Source organism: Dermacentor variabilis, chromosome 1 (genome assembly GCF_050947875.1).
Source record: "Dermacentor variabilis isolate Ectoservices chromosome 1, ASM5094787v1, whole genome shotgun sequence".
NCBI lineage: Eukaryota > Metazoa > Arthropoda > Arachnida > Ixodida > Ixodidae > Dermacentor > Dermacentor variabilis.
Window position 1 is genome coordinate 33,517,826 of NC_134568.1, and position 27,642 is coordinate 33,545,467.

Consider the following 27,642-nt stretch of genomic DNA (forward strand, 5'->3'; position numbering starts at 1 on the left):
TAGAGAAAAGAAAGAGAAATACTTGGTATGATAACAGGTCTTGTCATATGCAAGTTCTTCAACTTGAAATTTAATTGCATTATCTCTAAAGTAAGCAGTAACATATATATGATACCCAAATATATTGTCTCTTTTTTCCCAGCAAATGTGTGTCTATTTCTTCAAATGATGTTCAGTAATGTACATGTACTTGTTTTTAGTTTAGATATCAGACTAAGGGCAACAGTTCGTTAAGAATTCCAACTGCTGCCGTGACATAGTACCTGTGGAAGTTTGCTATTGAGAGCACAAGGTCGACATAATGAATATTGGCCACGGCAGGCACATTCTAGTGAGTATGGAACTCAAAAACGCTAATTTACTTAGATATAAGCGCATGTTAAAGAATGTGTCAGAATTCATTCGGAGCACTCCTTAACAGTGTCCCTCGTAGTTCACAGGACATAAAGACTCCTACATTTATTTAGCCACTCATTCTATGAAGTGCAGTGAACCATGAGCCTAAGGATTCTGTCCATCAACCAACGGATAAGCACAGCAGGTGGACTGCACCACACAACTGCATTACCTAACTTGTACTAAAAGTGCAGGCAACAAAATTTACGCATTGTGCGCTCCCACTACAGTAAAGGTCCAATTTTTCGGACTCACTAGGGGCCGCGGAAACGTTCGCAAAATCAGGCAGTCCGGAAAAGTGAATGCATGTCCACAGGCATGTCCGAAATAGCTCTGAAGCCGGCCTGCCAGTACACTTATTAGGCGTATCGATGCTCGTGCTGTGACAGGAGACGGCTGATGCACGCGTGTCTCATCAGGAATACATAATGTGTCCCGTGACTATTGCCCCTTCCCACTCTTGGTATGCTTCACCGCAATAATGCGCGTATGCTTCATCGTTTAACACTGCACTACTGAGGCGAAGCTGACTTTCAAAAAACGGCATTATGCAGCGCGTCGTGCTTTTCGAGGCTCGAAGCCAATGGCGAGGATTACAACAGCGAAATCGGCGCCGTTGCCGACAGCGGCTAATTCTTTCAATGAAAAAACACGGCACCGAACAGCAAGAAATTTGGTAGCGAACGTCGAAGCAGGTAGGCCTAGTGTTGCCATAGTGGTATGGTAACTAGAAGGGGGCAGTGGGATGGGCGGCGTATACTGCGCTGTTCAATGGAGAGGCGCGATGAGTGATGAAATTTCCTGGTGTTACTAGGGGCACTGAAGCACGCTGATGTACAAGGACAAGCCGCAGCGCGGCCCTTGCCAGTGTAGCGCCAGCGAGGTCTGGCGGGCAAGTGCAGGCATGTACATTGCGCTTGTTTGTACGTTGATCGCGTCGCACATGTGCCACTGGGATTATTTTGAGGTGCGTAGTGCGTGATATTGTGCAGTTCCTCTGCTATGTGTTAGATAACGCAGCATGGCGTCGAAGGCGCTAGCATGTTTTGTACCCAGGTGTGGAAGCAGGTACAGAATGTGCAAAGTCTAGGCCTCTCTTTTCAGACCGCCTAAAGATGCAGCTCAGCGTGAATTGTGGTTGTAAAACATCACATGCTGACAGGGAGTTGACAACAGAGTGTGTAGTTTGCGAACGGCACGTTTGCGAATGGCCTATTGTACCCTGGATATGAGTTAGCCACGCTCATTAAAGTGCTAGAGGATGCATTCACATTATTTTTTTCAACACAGAAGCTTCATGCTTTCAGTGTGCATGTTTTTATGTAGTTCTTGAGCACTTTAGCACTCCGCCAAGTGGGATGCTAGCTCCATCGCAAAGAACTCACTGCAAAAATTATCCATTTTGTGGTGTTAACTAAGCTACACTTTTTCACAATATATTTGAAGAAGGACAAGGCTCTTCAAAGGGAGTATCAGAAACATTTAAAGTTTAGGAGAGTCAAGTAGAGCCTACTGCTAAGCTCCGTATGATGGGTGCATGTGGATTTATGTATGTAATAAAGTGTTTCCTCTCATCTTGTGGACCTGTACAACAAAAGCAGTGATGGAAAATATTTAGTGCACCCGCCGCGGTTCCTTGGTGGCTATGGTGTTGGGCTGCTAAGCATGCGGTCCCGTGATCAAATCCCGGCCACAGTGGCCACGTTTCGATGGGGGCCAAACACGAAAAAAATCCCGTGTACTTAGATTTAGGTGCACCTTAAAGAACCCCAGGTGGTCAAAATTAGAAATCTAGAGTCCTCCACTACGGTGCATGCGCCTCATGATCGGATTATAGTTTTGGCACGTAAAACTCTATAAGTTAATTTAAAATGTTTAGTGCATGTTGAGGCTCACGAAGGCACCCACATATAATTATAAATAAATAAATATGTATCTAATTTTGTTTTACAAAGCTAGAGCTTTTTAAAGACCGTGTTGCTAGCGCCTGCGGATGCGGAGAGTGAACTGAATGATCCGCTGATGTTATTCCCTGGTTTATTGCATGTAGCCCCAGCGTTCTTTTTGTCTGTTAGTGTTTGAAAAGCTGAAAGTCGGCGTTTTGGGTTGTTTGTGTTCACGGTCCACGTTCACTTGAGCTAACACCAAGCCTTTTAGTAAAAACCAACTCATTCAGAGCAGCCTTCAAATGCAATCTTTCTTATTTTTAAATTGCATGGCTAAACATCTGCTGTGCGTTCTGGTGTTCCAAATAACGCATCTTTCCATTCTCTGCTCTCTGAAGACGTGTCGCCCTTCTTAATAATGCATCTCTGAGCGGCAAAAGCTTCGTGATGTTTGCACCGCGCATTTTTATTTATTTATTTATTTCAATACCCTAAAGGCCTTAGTGGGCATTGCATAGGGGGGATTTCAGGTGAGTACATTTATGAACAATGCAGTATCATTTATATACAATATCAATACAATATCATATACAATACAATATCATTTATAAACAATACAGGTCAAAGACAAGAATACTAACAACAAAACAAGAAAAAAGAAAAGAGCAAGTTGATTTGAACCAAGGTGTCCAGAATAGTATAGTGAAAAAAATAATCAACCAAATACATTGAAGACGAGTATAAAACATTTTGTTAAATAGCCATTAAAACATTGATCATAAATACATTGGAAAGAAGACCTGCATAAATATAGCGTGCAAAGCCTGTAAATAAAATGAAGACAGGCAGATACGTGTTATCAGTGTTTTTAATTTTCTAAATAGCCCAGGAGTGCTGAGGGAAATATTGAAGGATCTGATATCTCGGCGATGTTGGAAGGCAGCGAGTTCCATTCGCTTATACATGCTTGTTGCATTAAAAAGTACAAACGTTATGCAAAGTGAATGCGACGCACATGCTAGCTGCCATGTGCCGCCCCTTTAAAAAGCCGCGAAAGCTGTTCACCAGCTGCAAGTAGCGCCATCTACAACTTTCATCGCTACTCTGTGTGCACCACCAGCTCCCTCCCGCATGTCACACTGCCTCCTTCTAGCCACTATAGTAGTGGTGGCTACAGCTGCCAGTGGATCTGCATGCGAGAGTGCCTGTTCGAGGCGGCGAGGTAGGTAATCAAAATGGCGGCAGTGGTGGCTTCAATAATGCTGTTTCAGATCTGTGGTCACAGCAAAAAGTCAGGAAAATCGGACGGCGAAGGATTTATGCGTCCGAAATTTCAGATGCTCCTGAATGTTCTTTGCGGTGCCTCGAAGGCGTCCGAATTGTATGGCAAATCGGGTGTCCAGAAAATCAGTCGTTGACTGTATTGAAGCCTCTGCTTTAATTTCTTGTCTCAGACACCGCAACTAAAGCATATTAGAAAATATGCTTGAAATACATGCTAATATAGACTGCAATAGGAAAGTCTGTGTAGGCCTGCGGTCACGGGTTTAAAGAAAGAATAAGGCTCTTCACAGGGAAATGAAGAGCAATTAGTGAATTTAACTCTTTGACATCCTAGACAAGCGCACACCCTGCATGTGTGCAATACTAGTTCTCATTGGAGAATATGACAATACTGCACTTTCTAGACTAAATATTTGTATGGAAAAGTGTGTGGCTGGTAACTGCACCAAAGTGTTAATTTGCTGCTCCAAAGCGACGTTTTAGCTGCTCTAAAAGGGTCTCCGAAGTGGCTTGGACGAGTCACATCATTGAAAATTGCAGTTTTTGCTTACCAGCACTGTGCAAGCCTGTGAACTTTTACATAACATGACATTTCACCTACCTGGCTCAGAAATTATTCAGTGCCCTCGTGTTGAAAAAATGCACCAAAGCATTCAGGGCATTATCAGGTGTATCACTGTTGGTTCTTGTGCCTGCTGGGTAGCGTTCTCACTGTAGTTATCAGCCCTGGAGATACTTGTCATTGAGAACACTGTCGTAGCTGTTTATTTCCACAGAAACACTATATTTTTCTCACATAGCTAGCAAAGTTGCCTCCTCGAAATGTGCCAATCTGGGCCCTCTTGCTGAGCTGATTAGCAGCTAGGCATCATTGGCAGCTGCAGAAGTTCAAGCTTAGTTAACTGTTCTTGTTAAGAGGATTCCTTTTGCACTGGGTCTATGGGAAACCAACCAGATGTTTGCACATTGTGGCTCATATCTGAAAATTCAGCTTAACGAGGTTCACCTTAAAGGGAGTCTTACTGTACCTCTACTTTCTCCAAAAACTTTTGGCGCGACCTTTTTCTCTTAAAACATCTAATGCCTTTATTTTCTGTGCTAGGTGCGTTTGAACTTTGGACCCAACTTCAAGCACAAGCCAAAGGATGTACCATGCCTAGGGGTGAGTACAGATATATTTCATTTCTCATGGGAGACACACTTTGGAACATGGCAAAGGTGCTGTTGGGGCCAGAATACACGCGCACAGTCAAACCTCTGGATGACAAAATGGTTTATTACAAAACAGCAAATACTTTATTTACTCGCATAATGAATGCAGCCCCCACTTTTCCAATCAAGAAGTGTGTTTCCAATCAAGAAGTAGGAGACACACAGTATGATTCCGCATCTGATATGGCATCTGGCAGGTGCGATTGTGTCTGACGCCGAATCGTACCACGTCTCCTACTTTTATTGCGATAGCGATTATATAGACGCTCCAGGCACATTTTTGTTGTCGCCACCGTCGCCGTGCTCTGCATGCTGTAGGTGTGAGTGAAAGCGCGCGAGGGAAGCCAACAATCGCAGCTCAATCTCGCGCGACGAAGAGCCACGGGAAGGAGTGGCAGCGGCATTGTACTCTGACAGCAACTGTGTATTGCATATCCATGCCCAAGAGGTGCCAACAAGTGCGGCTCAATCTCTCGCGTACAAGGGAGGAAAGCGGGAAGGAAACACACCATCTTCCGTCATGCACATAGCACCATGGGAAGGAGCGGGGAGGGGGGGGGGCGTAATGTTTTAGTCCGGCAGCAACTGCGCATTGTGCTGCTGCGGTGTGCCGTATCTTGAAAGCGATCTGCGTCAGGGGCCGAGTCGATGGCAGCTCATACCCTTGTGCATGCTGTGTTCACACCGCTCAGTTTATGTGGAAGTGAATACTTGTTGAAGTAAATACTTCGTGTAGCTGTCTTCAAATTTGCTATTGCAATTGATGGGTCACATTTTGGGCGAAGCTGGCTTTTTTAAAGTTGGCCGTAAAAAAAAATTTCTCAAAATTTTACGAGCGCACCCCCCAATTTCACGCTTTTCGGGAAAAAAGTGCGTTCATTATGCAAGGTAATACGGTATAGCAAAGTAATCGTAATTCCTCTTCGAATTCCCGCTGAAATTAAGGCATATAGTACTATATAATCTCGAGCGAGGGCTGCACTCCTCGATGGGCTGCATCCCTAACTTGGCATGCCCAGAATTTGAAGAAAAAATTTGGGCTAGCATCACAGACTTAACGTCGCAGACTGATAAAAAAGCAGAGCTGTTTGCTCTCCTCTCGCCCACTTAAGCCTAAACTTAGCTTAAGCTCAGCTCAATCTTAGCTTAAATTTTTATAAGACACACACACACAAGGCTTAGTCAAATGCATGTCTTTATTTAACCATTCAGCATTGCTCAACCGTTCATCGCGATGTGTGGTGTCATATCGCCGTTTTGCTTCTGCTTGTCTGGCCCACAACTCGGAATCGTCACCCATCTTCCGGTGCTTAGCTTCGGCAGCATTACCCTTATATTCAGGATCACGAGTGGCTTCCCTCCTCTTTCGCATTCGCTCAGCTTCTTCTTCAGGAGAAAATATATTCTTCAGTCTGCCCACCTCGTCAGTAGACCAGATACTGATGCCGCCGGCATACACATTGCTTCTCTTCCAGGAGAACACCTGCACGTCAGAGCTTACGTCATTACCAGGTTCAGCCAACCCCATACGATGCACCTCCTCTCCTGGCAGCCGTGTGCTTATACACAGCTGTCCCTCTCCCCCACCTTGCTTATCCTCTCCTCGCTTAGCCTTCCCCCTCTCCACTTTGCTGAGTGGAGTTTTCTGTTGATGTTCTGCACGACCAGAGTTCAAGCTTAAACAGCTCTGCTGTTAAAAAAATTATGCGAATCCCACGCACTGTGGGAATCAATGTAAGCGAAGATTTGTGTGCTGTTTGCTTTGATTGGCGATAATTAGAGGTGATGTTGGTGGTGAATGCTTAACTTCTTCAGCATTTAGTGCAATACGAGAGTGGTGAGTTGATGGTAAATGTTACCTTGCATGCACCACTGCTGTTTTTCTGCGTAGTACACAGAACACACAGCGAGACGTGTTTGCTTGAGGCATTGTTGTGTGTCATTGTTCATATCCTCCAAGAAGGTTAGTATTGTCATTCCCTCACACGGCACATTGCATTATGGCAGAAGTGAATTACGGGTCTGTATGTGCCAAAACCACAATCGGATTATGAGGCACACCGTAGTGGCAGACTATAGATTAATTTTGACCCCCTGGGGTTTTTTAAAAAGCTTAAACCTAAGTACACGAGCGTTCTTGTATTTTTCCCTCGTCGAAATGTGACTACTGTGGTTAGTATCGAACCCACGACCTCGAGCAATGCCTTAGCTGCAAAGCTACCATGGTGGGCACAGAAGTGTTGAAATGACATGTGGCATCTAGATGCTACGGTGCTACGATGTCACCTAGATGCTACGGTGCTTCTATGTGGCTTTGAGTCTGCATGCCGTGCGTTGGTTGTCCACTTGACATATTTTCATGGTGTTTATTTTTCAGAAATATCAGAAACATACTGTAACGCACCTTCAACTCATCGTTTCAGCTTCAGCGCCATCTTTTCTTTGTTCGGTTAGTTATTGCAGCCCAGTTCAGCCAACTCCTTTGACTCATCTGTCAGGAGTCTGCAATGGAGAGGAAGCGTTTGCTGTCGTACGACGCTGCATTTAAGATAAAAGTAGTTGCATATTCCAAGGAGCACGGCAAGCGAGCAGCCGGTTGCGACTTTGGCATTGACGACAAGTGTGTATGAGAAGTGTGTGCGACAAGTGCGTACAAACAAATTGAGAAAGGTGTTTGGTGGGAAAGTGTGCAAGTTCTCGAAACTTATAGTTGGAAAAATTCGACCAAATGATACAGTCCCGTGTAAGGTCCACACCTCATCAATATCCTAGAAAAAAAGGGCTGTCCTTAAACGTGTCAATATGGTGTTAGATACGGGACCGTTTCCTGAGCCTACTTCGAGTTCCCCAGACTTCATCGAATCGCACCACAGCTAATTAAGGAGCGCAGAGACACGGATACTGCATTCCTGAGGCACGACACGTGCAAACAAGTTGGCGGACCCCACTTCGTGAGCAGCCGGTGGAGCTATTCACTGCTTGGCTCTTCCCGAAAGTAAAGCGAGAGCCTGGCACTGTGGCGGGTAAAGTGGGTCCCGAAGCAAGACGGCTGTAATGCGCCGCGACAACCTGACGGCGTCGCCCTCTTCCCTCTATGGTGACGGCGCATTGCAAGTCAGCAAGGCAAGACCGCAGGGGGACCAAGGAGCGACTCTCTTCGCCGGGTGTGACTCCATCGCACGGGCGCCTACCATTGGCTGAAAATGACGACACCCAAGCGGGCTCGCCGATTGGCCGAAAATGGCATCACTTGAGCGGGCTCTCGCATTGGCCGAACGTGACACCGAAGGGCTTAAAAGACGCAGACCGGGAGCAGCAGAAGAGCATTCCTAGAGATTCCTAGAGCATTCCTTGATTCATCTCTTTCAAGCTTCTTGCCATGGGCCGCAGCGTCCAAGTTGCTGCCGGCCCGTAATGACTCTACGACTGTTAATTGACTCTCACTGTAAATAATGTAAATAAACCTCCCAAGTTTTTATCCCGACGTCCTCCTCAACTCCTACAATGGTAAAATCTTGTTTTTACAAAGGAAGAATTTTATATGTACAGTAAAACCACGTTAAACTGTAACTGCTTAAACAGTAGTTTCATTTTAAAAGTAGTTAAGTCAAATCCTTGACTCAGCGGCCATTGAACATAATTCGTTTTGTATCCGCATAAACCATGCCAGCTTATTGCGTACGTATCGGTTAACACGTAGTGTTTGCACTTTTCGTAGCGCAATCACGACGGTAGGTCGGCCAGGCAGAAGAACGAGCCTAAGAGATCAGAGCGGCCTCCAAACGCAAATGCAGAGGGCGCTTGGAAAGGTGAAGCCATGTTAATATAAACATCATTTTGGCACTGATCCAGAGAGCATTGTGGCTGGCTAGTGGTGGCCTGTGTTGTGGCATCATGCAAGCTAGGACTCGTGCCATGCCGAAGCTCGGACAAAAACTGAGCACTCAGTGTAAAAGAAAAATTGGACATTGTTCGTGCTATAAAACATGGCAAAAAGTTGGCGCTGGCATGCGAGAGGGATCTGCCGTTGAATATGGTGTGTGGCATTTGGAATGCGAAGATGCTTAGCAGTGCTGCTGCGACTGCAAAATGATGTCCGCTACGAAGTTCTACTTTTCAACACCATTACCTCAGTTATTGCTGAAGTATCGCCTAACAACAGTGATGAGGATGACATGGAAAGCGCCACCACGGGCGATTCAGGCCCAACAGTAGCAGAAGCTGTGCGTTGCGTCAGTCTCACACCGGTATTTGCTGAGCTTAAGGGAGTTTGAGGCCGCTGCAGTCGCTGCTGGGCCGCTGTGGCATCAAACAAAAATAAGACATTTTTTGCGCGAAATGAATAAATGCTGCATGTTTTTTGCCCATTTATCGCATTCTCTCTGAGTTCAGTTCTTGACAGGTAAGTGGGCGATCTCACGCTATTTCCGTTAAGCGGTACTACTGTTTAGTACATACTTTTTCCGAGCTCCGGCCAACTACAGTTTAACAAGGTTTACTGTATATATGTAAATAAAATGTTATTTATATATATATATATATATATATACAGTCGATCCCGGATATATCAAACTCAAAGGGGATCGCGAAATATTTCGATATATCGATAATTCATAATATAAAATATGCATGTCAAAAGCTTCTCTAACAACTCCACACATCTCAAGGCAGTTTCCTGATGTCGTGACTAACGGGAGCTTACCGATCTGTACCTCCAAGGCGCGTAAAAAAAAAACACACAGCGTGATGACCAAAGCACTTTATTTTGGAAGAAAAAAACCTGTGACCTTTGCTTGCTTTTTCTTCTGCACCATCAAGTTCATTAAGCTGTCCTCAAGCTTGTTGACAGTGTCCAAATGAGGAAGGCTAGCTCCTTCCATCAACAACAGCGGCGAATGATGCTGAAAGCTGATGCAAGTTCAGCTGCATTGCATGGTGGTTGGTCCTCTTTGTCGGAACCTTCGCTGCTGCTCGAGTCTGCGTCCTCGTCACCCATGATGTCAGCCACAATCTCCTCATCAGCGCGATCCGCTACAGCTTGCACGCCGTCGTCAGCGCTGACGAAATTGCGTGCTGTAACGCCGCCTGGGATTCGCTGTCCAGGCATCCAGCATCATCGTCTTCACTGTGAAGATATCCATCTTCTTGCGCGCACACAACATGCTCCAGGGCAACTGGACTGCACTCCCTTCTGCTTAACATCGGCTTTGTTCTTGAGGATCGTACTCAGGGTGTTGCGAGGAATTCCGAATGCCGTGGCGACCGACGACTTTTTCTCGCCAGCCTCCACACGTCGAATGATGTCCGCATTTGTTGAAAAATCCAAATTCTTGCGCTTTTTCGTGGCCATGGCTCCGGAACACGTGCCGAAAGCGGAAAGAAAAACGCACTGCACCACACGAATCTCAAGCCTTCACGTTGGCCTCGTGAATAAAAGGAACAAAGTGAATCGAAAAATGCACCGCTCCGCGTCTCCGCACTACCACAAGCCCAAGCTGCACTAACCTCGTTCGTCTCGCTACGCCAGTGGTGTCAGCCAACCAAAATACAGGAAACAGGTGCCTGTGGTCAGCGTGATTCCTCCCTCCTGCTTCCCTTTCACACCCAATCGCACTCCAGGTGCTCCTCGTCACGTGCCTTTTACCCACACGCCCCTTTCTCGGAGTGCGGGGCGGCGCACGTGAGATCGCGGGAACATAGCGAGAGTTTCATGAGGAGAAGCGGACTTGCGAGAGTCAGTGTTACGCGTCAGTGTTACCGGCCACCCAAATTCCGTTTTGTTCACCGTTCTCACCCACTGTTCCACTGATGCCATCCTCGTTCTTGACTTTTTATCTGCCCACTCTGCCCTCATCGATTGTTCTGCTGGTACTGTACAGCTTGACCTACCTGGTGTAATTTATCCACCCAGCCCAGTCAAAAGTCGGCTCTGTTCTGCTGAGCACATCTGTTTGTCACCGCAAGCCGTGACTTGTGTTGCTGTTATGCCCTCTCCACCAGTACATGATGGTGACTATGTGCTCGCTCCCATCACTGCCGTTCTGTTGATACACAGTATTGGCTTTTCACACACTGTTATAACTCTATGTGACAATCATACTTGCCTTCCTGTGGTGAATTTCAGGCTGTGCTCACAAGTGCTCACAAAGGGCGTTTCCCTCGCTATGCTGATGCCCTCCTATGATTATGTTATCTCGGCGTTGTCTCTACCTGATCTTGCTTGCTCGCACACCACCCATATCCTGTTTTCTTCACCAGATCTGTCTCCTACCGACTTGAATGATCACTCCAGTGGCAATCTCCTTCAGCTCCTCTCCTCTTGTTAAGTTGCCGGCAGTCCACGCAAAATCTCCAGCTGTCATCTTTCCTTTTGACAAGGACCACAGGAGAAGCCCAAGGGCTGCAGAATGGCTTGATTATTTCTTTGGTGAGCATCTTGTTGACTTATTTATGAATGATGTGGTGCTGATGTGATGCCCATCCGATCCACCGATGGCCATACCGGGTATCTCCAGCTGAGCGCCACATCATTCATAAGGAAGTCAACAAGATGCTCACCAAAGATACAATCAAGCCATCCTGCAGCCGTTGGGCCTCTCCTGTGGTTCTTGTTAAAAAGAAAGATGACAGCTGGAGATTTTGCGTGGACTGCCGGCAACCTACAAGATCACCAAAAAAGAGATGTACCCGCTCCCACACATAGACGTTGCCCCTGATTGCCTTCACAGCGCCAAGTACTTTTCTTCAATTGGCTTTTGGTCAGGGTACTGGCAAATCGCCGTTGATGACATGGACTGTGAAAAAACCGCTTTTGTTACCCTTGACGACCTTTATCAGTTTGAAGTCATGCCCTTCGGCTTATGCAATGCCCCGGCCGCCTTCGAGTGCATGATGGACACACCCTCTTACAAGGTTTTAAATAATCCATTTGCCTGGAGATTTTTGGATCTTGATGAGGCATAGTGGTGCAGCTATCGCCACCAGAGCCGGTGAAAAAGAAGACAACTCGCATGCTTATAGAGTGAGAATAGAACATTCTAGCATGCTCGACCTGAGAGGCAGTTACCGTGGCTACGACGGCTACCTCTTCACGCCACCTCCTACAAATTGGTGACACTTGACGACCGAGCCCAGCCATGCCAGAGTCAACGCACCAAGTCTACCAAGGTGCAAGTGATGTGGCCTCCCTCGGTCTGGCAGACGTCCCGCGGTTATAGGGTGTCCAAGAATTCTACACCAACGTGCCAGACATCTGGTTCATCCAGCTGGACAACCACTTCCATATCAACAAGGTTCCAAGCTCCGGCTGCCACCCCCCAGCCCCGACTACTACAAGGACTTGCAGCCTGCCATACTTGCTCACTACTTTACCTCAAGCGCTCAGTCACAACAGCTCTCACCATTTGAACCATTGAGTTATTCTGCGTCTTATTGTCCCACATTGCCTGTGTCCGCCCATACCAATCGTCAGCATGTGCTGGCCCCAGCAACAAAGTTTACACAGTCCGTGAGCTTCCTTCCCCATCTCAAAGGCAGCTGCGCGACTACTCTTTCCAAGGAATTCAGTGGGCCAAACGCAAGCTCTTTAACCCTTTGAGGGTCGATTTTTTTCGCCATATGCGACCACCCAGGGTCGATTCTTTTTATTGCTCATTTAAATTCTTCAAAGGTACCTATTTCCAAAAAGAATTACCGTAATTTTTCCAGGGTGACCGCAAAGTAAGAAAGAAATGTTTTGCGTTGGCATATATGTACTGTTTATTCATGAAAAACAATAAAAAATTGCAAATAAAGTTATAGGAATTTTTTTAAAATTGGCGCATTGTTATCCACAATATCCACACGAGAAAAATACACAAGAAGAATGCGTACACGAAAACTTTTCGCAAGCCTCAAATGTTCCTCTTGCACTAATATTTCTTCAGCGTGTGGTAGTCCTTGAAGCATGACTCTACAGAGAGCGGTTTGTTGCACTCAGCGCACACGTACCTTGCGTCCTCGCGACGTTTTTGCTGCCGAGTGGTGTTGGCGCAGACGTGGCACCTCCTCTGGGTACTACTTCCCTGAGCAGCCGTGGGAGACAACTTCTGAATAAAGTGCCAAGAAAGGAGACGCATGCACGGCAGCATCCTTCGTATGCGGACCCCTGTGAGCAACAAACGAGCGAGTAACAGGCGGTCACCCTTTGAGTGATAAGAACGAGATAACCATCAGCTTTGCGAGCGAAAGAAGCCGAAACCGCGTGCGGAACAAAACCAAAACTAACTGCCGCGTGCCCGCGAAGGCGCCAATGCGCGAGCGGTAGCAGACACGCCGGAGCAAAAAAAGAACTATACAACGAAACCGAAAGAGAGAGACGCGAGAAAAAAATTCCATGCATTCCCACATAGTGGCAGTGCATGCCAGGCAAGAACAAGTTAGGAAATTAGCACGCGTTTTAAATGTACAGACGGCGCCGTAAATATACGGCATCGACCCTCAAAGGGTTAAGCTACTCTATGGCCCACGGCACCGCTCTTCCTTGCACGTTCCCTCAAGCTGACCGCTTTCCGTTCAGGGGTACCTCCCTCACCACCGATCCGAAAGCTCTCCCACCAGCTCCAATAGGCGCAAATTTCACTCTCGCAGGAATGGCGATGCCACAAGCGCAACCTTCGTGATGCCTTCAGCAACCACCGTAACCCTGATGCTATCGGCATTTGAGATTTCACCGCAAGCAGTAGCAGGCAAGCCTTTTGATGTTCTGTGCTCACACCTTCCACGGATGCATGGCCTACCAAAGTTTTACAAGGGCAGCCCTGCCATCTGGTTTCTTCAGATCAAGAATTGCTTCTATGTCAACAGCATGAGTGACCAACACTTAGTGCTATCTCCACACAAGTCGCGAGCTGCCAGACGTTCTTCTTTCGGAGCTCCAACTTCTACCAGGCCCGGGCATCTACGAGAACCTGCGGCAGGTCACGATTTTGTACTACAGCATAACTGTGGCTGTGCCTCGCTCACAACCTACACTGCTGGTGCTGCCTGGTACATCTCTCTCGGATTGCGTGAACCGGACACTACCAACGATGACAGCATCTGCTTTCCGTAGCCTCTCTGATGAAAGCCCTAACAAATTACGCAACGAACGAGCAGCGGCAGGACGGATCACACCATCTCGAGGCCAAGGTCTTGCTACTCGTCACAATATGCCGCCCGACACAACCGTGCCCGCACCTGAAATGGTGATGCAGCATGAATTGCAAGGGTAACAAAGCACACTCTTGACTCTCGCAGTTCTCCACCACTGCCACCATTGTACGTCGTTCGACGCCGTCTTCAATGTTCCCCTCAATGGCCTTAACTCAGCACGCGTCAAGAGCCGGTCAGTATGCCTCAATCTTCTTGCTGAGTTGCATCACACTAGGTATGCAGACGTCGACAATGCAAGATGACGTCCTCAATGCACAAGACAATGCGCCTTGTGTCCAGACTTTTTTAGCCACAACCACCAGAGCACTAATTGTGGCCTTCACCACAACACAGACTTTACCTGGGTTTCTCAGCGGACGCTACGAATTGCCACTCATGTATATAGGCTTGCAGTCCTTTTTCTATATGTGTGCCTTTTACACATATTTCAATTGCGCTTTGCACTGGGAGGGGGGGCCCTGTAGCGGCACGACTATCGCCTCCAGAGCTGGTGAAGAAGAAAATGGCTTACATGCACGTAAAGCGAGAATAGAACATGCTAGCGCGCTCAACCTGAGCAGCCGCAGTAGCTGCCGCTCCCGAGATCCTGCGACGCCATGGCTGGCCGGTCTAAATAAGCTGTGGCAACGGCGGCTACCTCTTCGCACTGCCTCCCACATCATCATTGTATTTTCACCGCCATTTGAAGCGCATCTCAACTGACTATCCTCTATTCTTTCTATGTATCCCAAAGCTGGCCTACAACTTAATTCACCCAAATGCCACTTCGGACGTCACCAACTTGCAATGCTTGGTCATCTCATCGATTCGACCAGTGTTTGTCCCAACCCTCACAAAGTTCTAGCCGTGCAGAAGTTCCCTGTTCCGAATTGCATCAAGGAAGTCCATAGCTTTTTGGGACTGTGCTCCTACTTCCGTTGTCCTGCGAACAATTTCGAGAAAATAGCATGCCCTCTCACAAACTTACTTAAGAGGCGTCTAGTTTTTTAGGGTGCTGTACATGCTGCAGCTTTCTCTTCCCTCATAACACACCACTTACCACACCACCTGTCCTGGCTGATTTCGACGTCTCCGCTCCAACAGAACTCCATACTGGTATCAGCGGCCACGAAATTGGCGCTGTTTTCTTCTAGAATCAGAATGGGCATGCCTGTGTTATCGCCTCTGCTAGCCGTCTCCTTTCCCTAGCCGAACAGAACTACTCCATCACGTAACGGGAGTGTCTTGCTCACGTTTGGGCGGTGGGCAAATTCTGCCCCTATTTACATGGCCGGCATTTCACCTTCACTACCGATCACCATGCACTTTGCTGCTTTTGTCCCTTACCCTTTATTGACGAGTGTTGCCTGCACGCAACATACCAGAAAAAAAATTTTTTCTTGCCAAGTTTCATTTTATTGAGTACACAGTTTTTTCCTAAATGTTTTCAGCCAACACTGAATGACAGGCAGCAATCCAGGAATCCTCATTTGTTGGTTTAGAGCAGGAACACTGGGTGAAGAAGAAGTTTGGTACACGACAGCCTGCCTTTTGAAAGCAAGGTCAGAGGAGACAGACTGATGCAAGATCGCCGGCTGCAGTGGCGTCACACATGTGATGTAAAGCAAATGAAATGTGCACCTATGGTTCACCTGTGATAAGAGCTGTCTATACAAATTGAAAACAGAGCCTTAGGTGGCCTAGGGTGAAGCCCACTTCCAGTTTCCTGCCTTGGGTTTTTCCCCATTTCTAGAAAACTTTCTGCAAAATATTTTTTTCTTTTTGTTGATTATGCTTATTCTTGATGTATTTTGCATATTTAGATAGAAAAGAAACATTTTGTCTGGTTATATATATGTCTCAACCTTAAAGGGCTAAGGATCCCACTGGGCTTCTTGGTCACTGAGCACTGTGGCTTCGAGAATACACCCTGGCCAATTGCGCTGGTACGCTGACTGTTTTTCCCACAATCCCATGGATCCACCTGAAGCCTCTGACAATGTGCCTGCATGTGTGCTCTCATTCTCTGCTTTAAGCCACATCCGCGAGGAACAGCGCCGTGATCCCATATTGTGTGAGCTTATTCAGAAGCTGGATTCCTCAGCAGCCGATCCCTCCCTTTGCGTCTTCGTGCTTAAAGATGGCACATTCTATCGCCACAACGTTCACCCGGACAGTGGCGAAGTGCTGCTTGTTGTTCCTACACATCTACATTTGAGCGTTCTTGGCCAGCTCCACGACGCCCTGACCGTTGGTCACCTTGAAGTTTCCCATACCTACAACTGCGTTTGGTGTCACTTCTTTTAGCCCGGTCTTCGCCACTCTGTTGATTGCCACATTGCTGCACGTGAACCATGCAAATGCCAAAAGAAACCATCAATACCTCCTGCTGGTGTCCTTCAGCCCTTTGACGTCCCACGTGACCCCTTCTTCTGAGATAGTCTTGATCTCCTCAGTTCTTTCCCTGCCTCCACTTCTGGAAACAAATGGATTGTCATTGCTATGGACCACACTGCCCGACAGGCAAGTACACGCACTCTTCCTACCAGCTGTGCTACATATGTCACCGATTTCCTGCTACATGATATTGCCACATGCATAACAGTTGGCTGTGTGTGGGTTTGCCACTTCTGTGGAAGCTGAGGACAATGGAGTGAACTGGGTGTTGACAACGATGAAGAGACATTCTCAGTTAAGGTGTCAAATGGAAACTGTGTTCTTCCTTTAGATTAAACTCAGTAGTTCTTGCCATATGTATATAGGAACAGGACTGGTGGAGGTGCTGGGTAAACTGCTCCATGCACTGTGACCAACAGGAAGCTTCAAACTTTGATTGCAACACCTTTGGCACTGACCTTCGGCGCAGTCAGCAACAACTAGGGCTACCACCAGAACTGGACCCTCTCTCAGTAAAGTGTAGAGCCATTACAACCACTTCAACAGCTAGCCAGGTTGGAGAGACCACCACTCCACCTGCTCCATGGATTTTAAACATGCCATGAACTCCAAGGTCGTTTCACGGTGATTCTTTCGAGGATGTTGAGGACTGACTGGGCCACTACAACTAAGTTGCCAGTGTCAATGAATGGGCCATACACTGGAAGCTCCGGTATGTCTGCTTCACCCTCGAGGACTTGGTGCACATCTGGTTTGAAAACGACGAAGCTAGTTTGGCAACCTGGCAAGAATTTTGTGGCCATTTGCGCAATACCTGAGGAAGTCCAGACCAGAAAGAGCAAGCAGAATGTGTTCTCAATTCCAGGAATCAATGACCAAATAAGAGTGTTGCCATATTCGTTGAGGACATGTCACGGCTGTTCTGGTGAGCTGATCCTGGAATGACAGAAGAAAATATGCTGGTGAATGTTGGGTGTGTGAAAGAGCAGTTGTTCGCAGGTCTTGTGCGCGAGCCATCAGGTACCGTAGCCAAATTCCTCAACGACACAACGAGTGAGCATATGCTACGGCAGCAGTCGCAGTATGAACGCGCAATCAACTTTACATCTATCTTGTCACCCATGGCAACTCCTGATTTTGACGACCTGTAGGGAACTCGTGCACGGTATTGTACAAGAGGAGCTGCAACAAGTTCATGCAGTGTCTCCTCAATCCAACGTGACTGCTTGTGATGTGGTACGTGAAGAGGTCAGGCAGCTGGTACAACTGCTGATCATGCCACCAGCCGCAGCCCGTCTCCTGCTGTGCGCTGAAGCCTTAAGAGCTGCTATTCTGGTAGTTGGCTATCTGTCCCGTCCATCCACACAACAGACGACCCCACAGTACTTCTTGAGCCCTCTGCCTTCCACAAGCCCAAGCCTAAATCTGTGGAAATTAAATGTGTGGCACACTCCAGACAATCGGCCACTGTGCTACCATTGTGGTGAAGCAGGTCACTTATACCGAGAGTGCCCATACCACTAGATGGGCCTTCTTGAGTTTCACCCAGACGCATGCCGACCTCGTGATGGTGAGCATTCCCAAGCTATTGCCGAGTACTTGGCAAACCACCAGTCCCTGACTCTTCCGCGGTGCCAGTCCTGCTCTCCATCTCCTTGATGTTCTACGTCGCCTGGCCAGCACTTGCGTTTGCTCATGGCATTGGGGACAGATCCATTAGGTCCCCAAGCCCAAGTTGAGGAAACCAGGAGCAGCGACCTTCGGGGGTGGGGCCGCTGTTGACGGATCTATAAAACATCCTCCTTCCCCGATACATCAGCCGACTGTCACCGATCTCCTTTCACAGCCACATGCTGTCGACTACAAAAGTGTATCCGCAGGCATCCTCATACTGGTCGACAGCTACCCAGTCACTTCCCTCATGGACACTGGCGCTGATTATTCTGTTATAAGTACCGAACTAGCTGCTGAGCTGAGAAAAGTCGCAATGCCCTGCCATGGACCAAGCCTCCGGACAGCAGGTGGTCATCTCTTGACACCAATTGGGAGAAGCACTGCCATTCTCCAAATCCATCAGTCAGCATGCGTTGCCTCATTTAATCGTGTTGCGCGAGTGCTCACTGAAAGTCATACTTGGGATGGATTTTGTTCACGAGCACAGTGCTGTTATCGATCTTCGGGAACTGATAACGTTTTCCGATGACTACGCCCTGGTTCTGCAAGATAGCAACACGTGCAAGACAGCACTGTGTGTTGTTCGTGACACTGTAACACTCTCGCTGCAGACTAGTACGTTCATAACTGTTGAAAGCGACTGCGACCATAATAGTAGCAGCATCGCTGAAAGAAACCTGTTGGTGCTCTTAACTCGGCAAGTCTGTCTTGCCCACGCCATTATTCGGCTGAACCGCAGGATGACTGAGCTTTTAGTGACTTTTAGTAGCTTTTTATAGAGGCATTGTTTGGGTATCTGCAAAGGTCAGCCGATTGTAATGCTACTATGGATCTGGCCAGTGTGATATCAGGACTGGATAAGATACTCAAAACAGGCATCGTGTCTTCCTCAATGTCCAGCAGTGTACACCACTCCTCATCATTTTCCAGTGTCAGTGCCACTTCTGCTAATGTGAGTCCCAGCACTTCAACCACAAATTATTGTTTCCCCACTACCACCAAGGAAACACTGTTGCAACTGTGCCTATTGCTGAGTCAGCGTCTTCCAGAACCGAAGGTAGCAAGCATTGTGATGATCAGCAGATACATTGTTCGTGTGATTAAAAAAAACTGGAACTGTAAACACTGCATTCAACTAGTTGAAAAGCCAGTTGGAGACTCGCCAAGACATCGGCTCATCAAGTATCAAGATCATGGAGGTCTGAAATACTCAACGGACGAACTTGTTTTGGTGTTGATGGTGCTGAAGGCCTTTGCAGGCGTTGTGCTGCGACACAGAAGGGCCATTAGCAGCCATTAAAAGTGAGTGTGGAACACGTCATTAAGGTTTTGATGGAGGTTCCTGTATTAGTGTGCGACAAGGAAGGCCCTGCACACAGAAAAATGTTTTCAGAACTTTTCTGCGACGTTTATTAGGCCCCTGCTTACAAATTATGCGCTTGACATTACAGACAAGAAATCTGTTGCAAAGTTGTATGTGGAAAAGCCGCTGTCGCACAGATTGCTCAAACTGTGAATAGACATCCTGTAATTTTATGGCTGTGAGCACTGCTATGAAAGATGCCAGGCATAAATGAGGGAAGGTGGAACTAGCCCAGCCGTTTAGGGAAATATCTGCCACTCGATCTGTTTTTTCAGCTTGAGTACACGACCTGTACCTACACGACCTACAAACCTGTTGTAGGATGCTTCCATGCCAGCGTAAGCTGTCGGCTATCCAGGGAGCGCCACTCCAGCTTTTTGCAAATGCAAAAAGCGCCGCACTGCGTATGGAGAGAGAGCTACAAAGGAAGGGGTGCGAAGTGGAAACCTGACAGATGCGTGATGTAGGAGAGGGACAAAGTGTCTACTGCTTCTTCACACTTCTCCACCGGAATGGCAGCGGCGCACACTCAGACGCACCTGTGACGCAAGCAGTCATATTATCTGGGTAATGTCACTTCACAGCAACTAACTGAACTAAGGCACAACAACTGCTCCCATTGGGAAGTGAGCGATTGCACTGGCATTGAAAAAAAAAATCGAGGAGGCACTGGTCGTAATAAAAGAACTTCTACCCACTAGCAACTGGGCATCTCCTTGTTGTTCTGTCCTCTCTGTGCGCCAATATTCTGTCCACCTGCCACGATTGAGCCCTCTTTGGGCCATTTGGGATTCATGCATACCTTGGCCTAAGTTTGCCAACACTACTACTGGCCTAAGCTCGCCCAGAAAGTCAAGCATTATGTGAAAACATGCCGCGACTTCCAGTGCCGAAAGGCTCCACATCAGCACCCAGCCGGTTTCTTGAAGCACTGCTAATTGCCCCTTCACAGAAGAAAAAGTTCTAGGACACTGGTCCAGGCGGGTTTCGGCCCTCAAGGCCTTAAGGGCTTTGCTGAAGTTTTTGAGGGCTTGTGAATTGTGCAACCGCCTTTGAATGTTGTAGTGCATAACATCGCGTTACTGTGTGAATTTTTCTTGGTTGTTTTCTCTCTTTCTCCTTTCATTCCTTTTACACCTTTCCCCAGCACAGGGTAGCCAGCCGGTACTTGCACTGGCTAACCTCCCTGTATTTCCTTCCCTTTTGTCTCTCTGTTACACTGCCAACACAACTACTTCAACAGATTGGCATGGACTTGCTCGGGCCCTTCCGTAAGTCTTTTGCTGGCAACTGTTGGATCAAGGTTGTGACTGATTATTTGACACGATACTGCAAGACTAGAGCCCTTGAGCGAGCCACTGGCAGCGATGCCACACACATTTTAATCCATAACATCGTCCTCCAGCATGGTGCACCAGCAGTTATCATAACAGATTGTGGTACATCTTTTACAGCACAGATTATGCAAGACATCATGATGCTTAGTGGAAGAGCTCATTGCCGAGCCACTGCATACCATCCTCAGACCAGGGGTCTTACAGAGAAGTTAAATAAGACAATCGCTGACATGCTTTCCATGCATGTCAACAGCGACCACAAGAACTGGAATAATGTTTTGCCTTACGTTACACTCACTTACAGCACTGCTGTTCAAGAACCTACTGGGTTCATCCCTTTCCTGTTACTCCACGGCAGCGAGGCAACCACCTTGCTGCACGCCATGCTCTTAACCAACCAATACGACATTACCATTGAAATGGAGGAATTTACTCGGCTCGCAGACACAGCTCGCAAGCGAGCAAATCCAGAATCAGCAGTGCATAGACTTCCAGAGGTATAAGGCGCACCATTGCAAGGTTATCTACCAACCCAGCGATCAGTTTGGGTATGGACCCCAATTTGCCAACGCAGATAGTCGGAAAAGTTACTGCACTGCTACATCGGCCCTTACAGGCTCCTGCGTCTCCTTAGTGAGGTCAGCTGCGAAGTTCTCCCTGAAGACACAATTCGGCGATCCCGTCATGTGTAGCCGATGGACATTGTCCATGTTTCCAGGATGAAACTGTACCATTCACGTTCATGAGTCCATTGTCATTTCCACTCGCCTTCATTCAGCGTGTGTGACACTTGCCTCTTCAGAAACTTCGTTGGTGTTGCCATGTATGTGCTTTGGCCTTTTTGTTTTCCTCTCTTTCGCATTTGAAGCATAGAGACGATGCTTTCTGGAAGGGGGTAGTGCCATGTGCATAACATTTGGCTGTCTTGTGAGTTTGCCGCTACTGCGGAAGCTGAGGACAATGAAGCGAATTGGGTGTTGACGACGATGAAGCCGCACTCTCAGTGAAGGTGTCGAACAGAAACTGTGGGCTTCCATTTGATTAAACTCAATAGTTCTTGCCATATATATATATATATATATATATATATATATATAGTAACTATATTTTTGCATCATGGAGCCTCGTGAACTGCTCACCGACCGTGGCCACTGCTTTGTCTCCAGAGTTATCAATGACCTGCTTGACTCCTGCACAACAAAACACAAATTTACGATGGCTTACCGCTCGCAAAGCAACGGCTTTACTGAACGATTCAACTGAATGCTAACTGGCATGCTTTCTATGTATGTCTCTTCTGATCGTAAGACTGGGATGTTCTGTTGCCCTTCGTTACATTTGCCTGCAATTCCTCCCGTCACAATACCATTGGTCTTTTACCCTTTTATCTTCTGTTTGGCTGCAACCCAACATTACCTTTTGACATTATCATTCTCGCTACTGTCCATTTGCCCACTGAGTACACCTGCAATGCCATTTCCAGAGCTAACGAGGCATGCCAAATTGCTCATGATCACTTTGCTCTATTGCAAGACCACCAAAGGGACCGGTGGTCTCCCATCATTGTAATGTTACCTATGCTCTGGGTGCCCTTGTGCTTCTGAGGACTCTGACTGTACGTGTTGGACTTTTAAAATTTGCCTTCTCGGTACTCCGGACCCTATCGTGTATTAAGGGTAACAGATGTCATCTCTTTTCTTTTTGCAAGGACATTTAAGGGAAGTGGTAAACAAGGAAAGCTTTGAGGTATACGTATGTGCAGTTCCGACAAAAAAAGATTAGCACAAGTGATTAGCGGGCGGAGCGGTAAAATAACGACCTACAGTGCTGTTTGATGTAATAGTTATGCGGAAACCTGGAAGGTTTGTGCGAAGTAATTAATAAAGGGAAAAAGAGACATCCACCCAATCGTAGCAATTGCTTGTTAATTACTTCCCCCCACCTTGCGGGTTTCCGCAGAACTACTACGTCAAACTCTTGCTTTGCTTCGAGTTGTCAATAAATTCGACTTAGCCCTGCCATCTGCTAGCCGCCTGGTTAGCTCAGATGTTAGAGCGGCTGCCTCGGAAAGGCGGTGGTCCCAGGTTCGAGTCCCGGACCAGGATGATTTTTTCTTCAACTGCGAGGCTTTTCTTTCGAGGAACCCATATGGGTTTCCTTTGTAGCAATTGCTACGATTGGGTGGATGTCTCTTTTTCCTTTTATTAAATATGGTGCTGTTGTTCCCGAGCGCGCCAATAGCGATAGTGCAAAACACATTCCATTTTCCAAAGCAGGGATAGCTGGCAGAAACTGACCCATCTTAAAGCCTGCATTTCTAAAGCTATTATGTGCCTCACTTTTCAGCCAAGCTATGGGCCAACTAGGCTGCAGGCTGCGATAAAAAAACTACATACTATCGCTGATAACGCCTGCGCATAAAGAATAAATTAATGGGCTCACGTGTATGGCCTCGTTGGCGCGTAGCTTCGCTGAAAAGTGAGGCATATTATAGCTTTCGAAATGCAGGCTTTAAGATGGGTTTATTTCTGCCAGCCACCTCTGCTTTAGAAAATAAAATGTGCCTGGCACTCTCTCTATTGGTGCGCTCAAAAACAACAGTGCCGCATGTTGCGATTTTGCCACTCTGGCCACCAGTCACTTGCGCTAATCTTTTTCGGCGGGGACTGTATACCTGTGATAAAAAGTATGCAGATCATTGGTTGTGTGAAAAGACTGAATTTCTAGGAAACTGAGTTTGACACCTTGAAACTGACAAACGCACTGCAATGTTTGCAATGCTGAGCCTGAGCTGCAGTCTTCAGTTTTAGGTTACATGTTGTCGAGGAAATTTGGCTTCTTCGCGGAACCGCTGGTCTGCATAGTCTCGATCACGGGTGTGCAGTGCCCACAGAGTGAAATGCAACAGGGAGCATTTAGTAGAACCCAGCATAGGAATCTGGTCACCGAAGGTGACGCCGACTCTGATATAAGTGTATATGCCAAAATTGCATTGATGCGACACGAACTACAGCTGGTGGAAACGAAAGTATGCACATTAGTTAGCCCTAAAATGACATGTTTCATTCCGTGAGCACTGTACATATAGCGTACAACAGAGAGAGCAATTTATCTTTGTAAAGCTGCCCATTTTCCTCACTGAACACTCATCGAAGCTAGTGACATAAGCAGCAGTAAACATTTTCAGTTTGAATATTAGTGTAGTATCTGTGTGGTCGGGGTCACAAGCAATCCTAAAGTTTTATCTTAGGACACCAGGTAAATGGTGCTGTGTGTCAGTGAAGCTGCATACTGGAAATTATTGACATTGTGTTTGCTGCTTTGACAATCCAGAAGGATTTTACTATTTCTTGCTCTGAGAACTCCCTTTTTCTTTTTCTTTCAGATGCATGAAAGTGTCGACAAAGTCATCGTGCAGCAGACCATGTCTGATATCCTCTACCTTGTGGAAAATGAAAGTCAAATGCGGTTGGATGCCATCTACTTTTAGTGTTGAAAGTTCCTTGCTTGTTTTTATTAACATATACAATATCTTTTTTTCACGCGAGAAAAACAAAAACGAAGTGTGTGCACAGATTTTTCATCCTCACAGACAAGTCTTCCATTATCCAATGAGGGCTACATGTGGAAGTTTTAGTTTTAAGGGGACAGGGAAAGGGTGTTCTTTATGTTGTATACTTTTGGCTACATTTATAGCCACTTTTTTTGTTCGCTTTAGGCATAGAACCTCATTATAGATCTATATACTCCTACATATTTGAGGTCATTTTAATCCATTCAAGCTGTTATTTTGTATATTGTTCTGCTAGTATGCCTTTTGCCCATTGTTGTTGCCCATTGCAGTTTTTGTAATAGCTTGTATATTGTATAAGAGCCTTTGTTGGTATGGCATCTTGGCAAGTTTTTATTATATACATTATTTGTAAAACAAGTTCTGTTTAGTGAATATTGTCCTTTTGTTTTTTCCCCCACTCTAATGTATGTTGTCCTGTGTAGGCAATGGAACTGGGAACCTGTTGCTGTATATATATGTATAGCACCTTGGGGATAGCCTCCAGGGAAAGACCTGGACACATGCTTGGGCTTTTCAACTGATGCTCGTGTTACGAAATGTAAAGGCAGTGTCAAATCTATCTATTCTTATTGTGTCAGAATGCCCAGTGAGCACATTCTTTTGAAGGGCCCACTCACCAGCTTCAGACGTTGAAGACAAGGACATTTAAGAACTCTAGCACAGAGAGCATGCATTCACAATCATCCGTAGAAATTATGTCAGCGGATGCTGCAAAAACAGCAGGAAAATCAGACTAACGTCCTTCTCAATATACTTATGAACACAGCCAATCTTTGTATAATCCTCTATGGCATTTCAGACGCATTGTGCGTATCACAAACCAAAAGGGGCTACATTAATCGATTAAGCTTCAGTAAAAAAGGCTTAACCAAACATAACCACACTCTTTTCATTGGCCACTGAGGCAAAGGTTGTGTATGGGGTCACCTCCTCCTGTTGTAAGGCAGGCAGGGCCCATTTGCTTGCTGCATGCACCTGCCATGTTCTGACCTGTTGCTGCTATTGCAATAATCATCATTGTCGACACTTGAAAGTACACTGATGAGAAAGTTGGTGGCCCTTTAAACTTCACTTACTCTCGCTAGGGTGAGACATCACCTGCTCTTGTAATGTTCACAACGAATGTTGACTGTTGCTTTTGAGATGGGCTGAGAAAAGCAGCACCTTTCATGCCATGTGAATTAGACTTGTTTGCATTTATTACCTGCAGTGGTTCTTGCAGGAAATATTGTTTTGTAAACATTTTTTTTGGCATCTAGTTGGAAACAGCAAGAATCTTGCAACCCTTGTTTGTTATACCACAAGGATAGGTGCATGTGATGACCTGAATGTTGAGTACCAGCGTGCTGTCATGCATTGCATTTTGTTTGGTTCGGCTTTTTAAATAAAAAGAAGTTATAACTGGCTCTTTATCATGCTGGCTGGTGGTTCATTGACTTGAAAATCAAGGCTCATCATATGGCGATGGTGATGCCCCTTGAAGAATCTGCCAAACGCAGTGAAACTGGTAAAGCTTGCGTTCTGACTAAGTCAATTGGCGATGTTTGTTCATTGAAAACCAAGGAAGACTGAAGCCACCTGTTGTTTAGGTGCATTTATAAATTAGCCAACTTTCTTTTTATTGTATGTCATGCAGCATGTGTAGAAAGGTGGCAGAAAAAGAAGTGGACTGGCTGCTGGATGGAATGAGGCACAACTCTTTTAAAGTTGCACTAAAGGAAGGCCAACTGCAATGAAATTTTGTGCCAAGTAAAAAGCCTAGTCCCAGTTAACATAAGTGTAGAACAGCCTTTTTATGCGAAATCTTACGTTTTAAATACGAGTTGATGCGAGACAGAAAGCTTGCAGAAATAGATACTTTGATACCAAAATTTTAAACAAAATTAAACACTACCGTTGCCGCTTGTCATTCCCTAGAATGTTGAAAATTTGGAGGACGCGTAAGCTTCACTTTGAGTGGAACCCAATAGCATTCAAAGAACCCTGACTGCTTCTCACGCTTCCCGGCAACTGCAACTTATATAACTGTAATGTTTACCAGGAAACGCTGGCGCCGAATGATATGGACGAAAGCGACCTTTCTGGTAGAAACAGTCTCTTGCATGGGCTGCGATGCAGCAGAGACGAATGCCATTTGGAGGTGTTAGAAGGAAGCAGGCGCGCCGCTCTGTGGCCCCCAAGATATGCGCACGCCGGCGCGCACAAATGGCAGATGCCGTGGTAAATCTATGAATGGTAGAAACGCTGGAAAAAGGAGTTTGAGTTTCCGCATAACAGAATTATGTTTTCTTGTATATTGAAATTACAATCCTACACTATCATATCTGTAGGTTGTGTGTAAGTCGTACTTTACAATTTTTCTGACGTATTTTACTTTGAGAAATTCAATTAGTTAACTAACTTTGCACTACATGGAGAGTGCATGGTTGGGTATGCGTGGTTTGGTTTTCATCATTAGGAATGATTTTTGATGAGATACAATCCTACACTATCATATCTGTAGGTTGTGTGTAAGTCATACTTTACAATTTTTCTGACGTATTTTACTTTGAGAAATTCAATTAGTTAACTAACTTTGCACTACATGGAGAGTGCATGGTTGGGTATGCGTGGTTTGGTTTTCATCATTAGGAATGATTTTTGATGAGATACAATCCTACACTATCATATCTGTAGGTTGTGTGTAAGTCATACTTTACAATTTTTCTGACGTATTTTACTTTGAGAAATTCAATTAGTTAACTAACTTTGCACTACATGGAGAGTGCATGGTTAGGTATGCGTGGTTTGGTTTTCATCATTAGGAATGATTTTTGATGAGATGATGGTTGACGCTGGATGCCGGACGCCAATGCCGGATTTTCTGCGACACAGGGCCCTTAATGCTATCGCATTAAAAAGGTGAAATGTGTGGGCATGACCTCCAATACCTAGTTTCGCCCACGGCACGCTGAAGATCTCTCGAGGCAGTTTTCTGGGATTTCTGAAAATTCTTGCCGAGGCTAGTTACGTCCTGTAACATGAGAATGAAATTTCATTTTAGCGCAAAAGAAAATGGAATCCAGCAACATTTGTTGGCTTTTTCTCTTAATCTCTGAGTATAAGGAGCTGAAAACTCATGAAAGCTGAGTAGTAGCCATTGATGCTGCAGTTTTCACTCAGCAGTAATTGCAAAGGAGAACTGCAACCTTCTGACCTGACTTACTCTGATGTTCAGTCCTTTCTTTTTCCTGCTGAACAAATGCTGAGGTAGTACCAAACCGTAATGTGCAGCGTTTGCCTCTTTGCTCTTGACGTCTACGTTCCATCTCGCCTACTTTATGCAGCATAGTGGAGTGTCAGTCACTC

The 27,642-nt window shown here is 46.2% G+C and overlaps 1 protein-coding gene across 2 annotated transcripts in view; it reads left to right on the plus strand.

The window, feature by feature from the left end:
• Nucleotides 1-25,702, plus strand: part of ash2 (Set1/Ash2 histone methyltransferase complex subunit ash2) — a 109,105-nt gene extending 83,403 nt beyond the window's left edge. For both annotated transcript variants that reach the window (XM_075686413.1, XM_075686422.1), the window contains exons 15-16: nt 4,669-4,728; nt 24,106-25,702. In XM_075686413.1, coding sequence (XP_075542528.1) covers nt 4,669-4,728; nt 24,106-24,210 — 165 coding nt within the window. In that variant the 3' untranslated portion in view covers nt 24,211-25,702. The remainder of the gene's footprint in view (nt 1-4,668; nt 4,729-24,105) is intronic.
• The last annotated feature ends 1,940 nt before the right edge of the window (nt 25,703-27,642 follow it).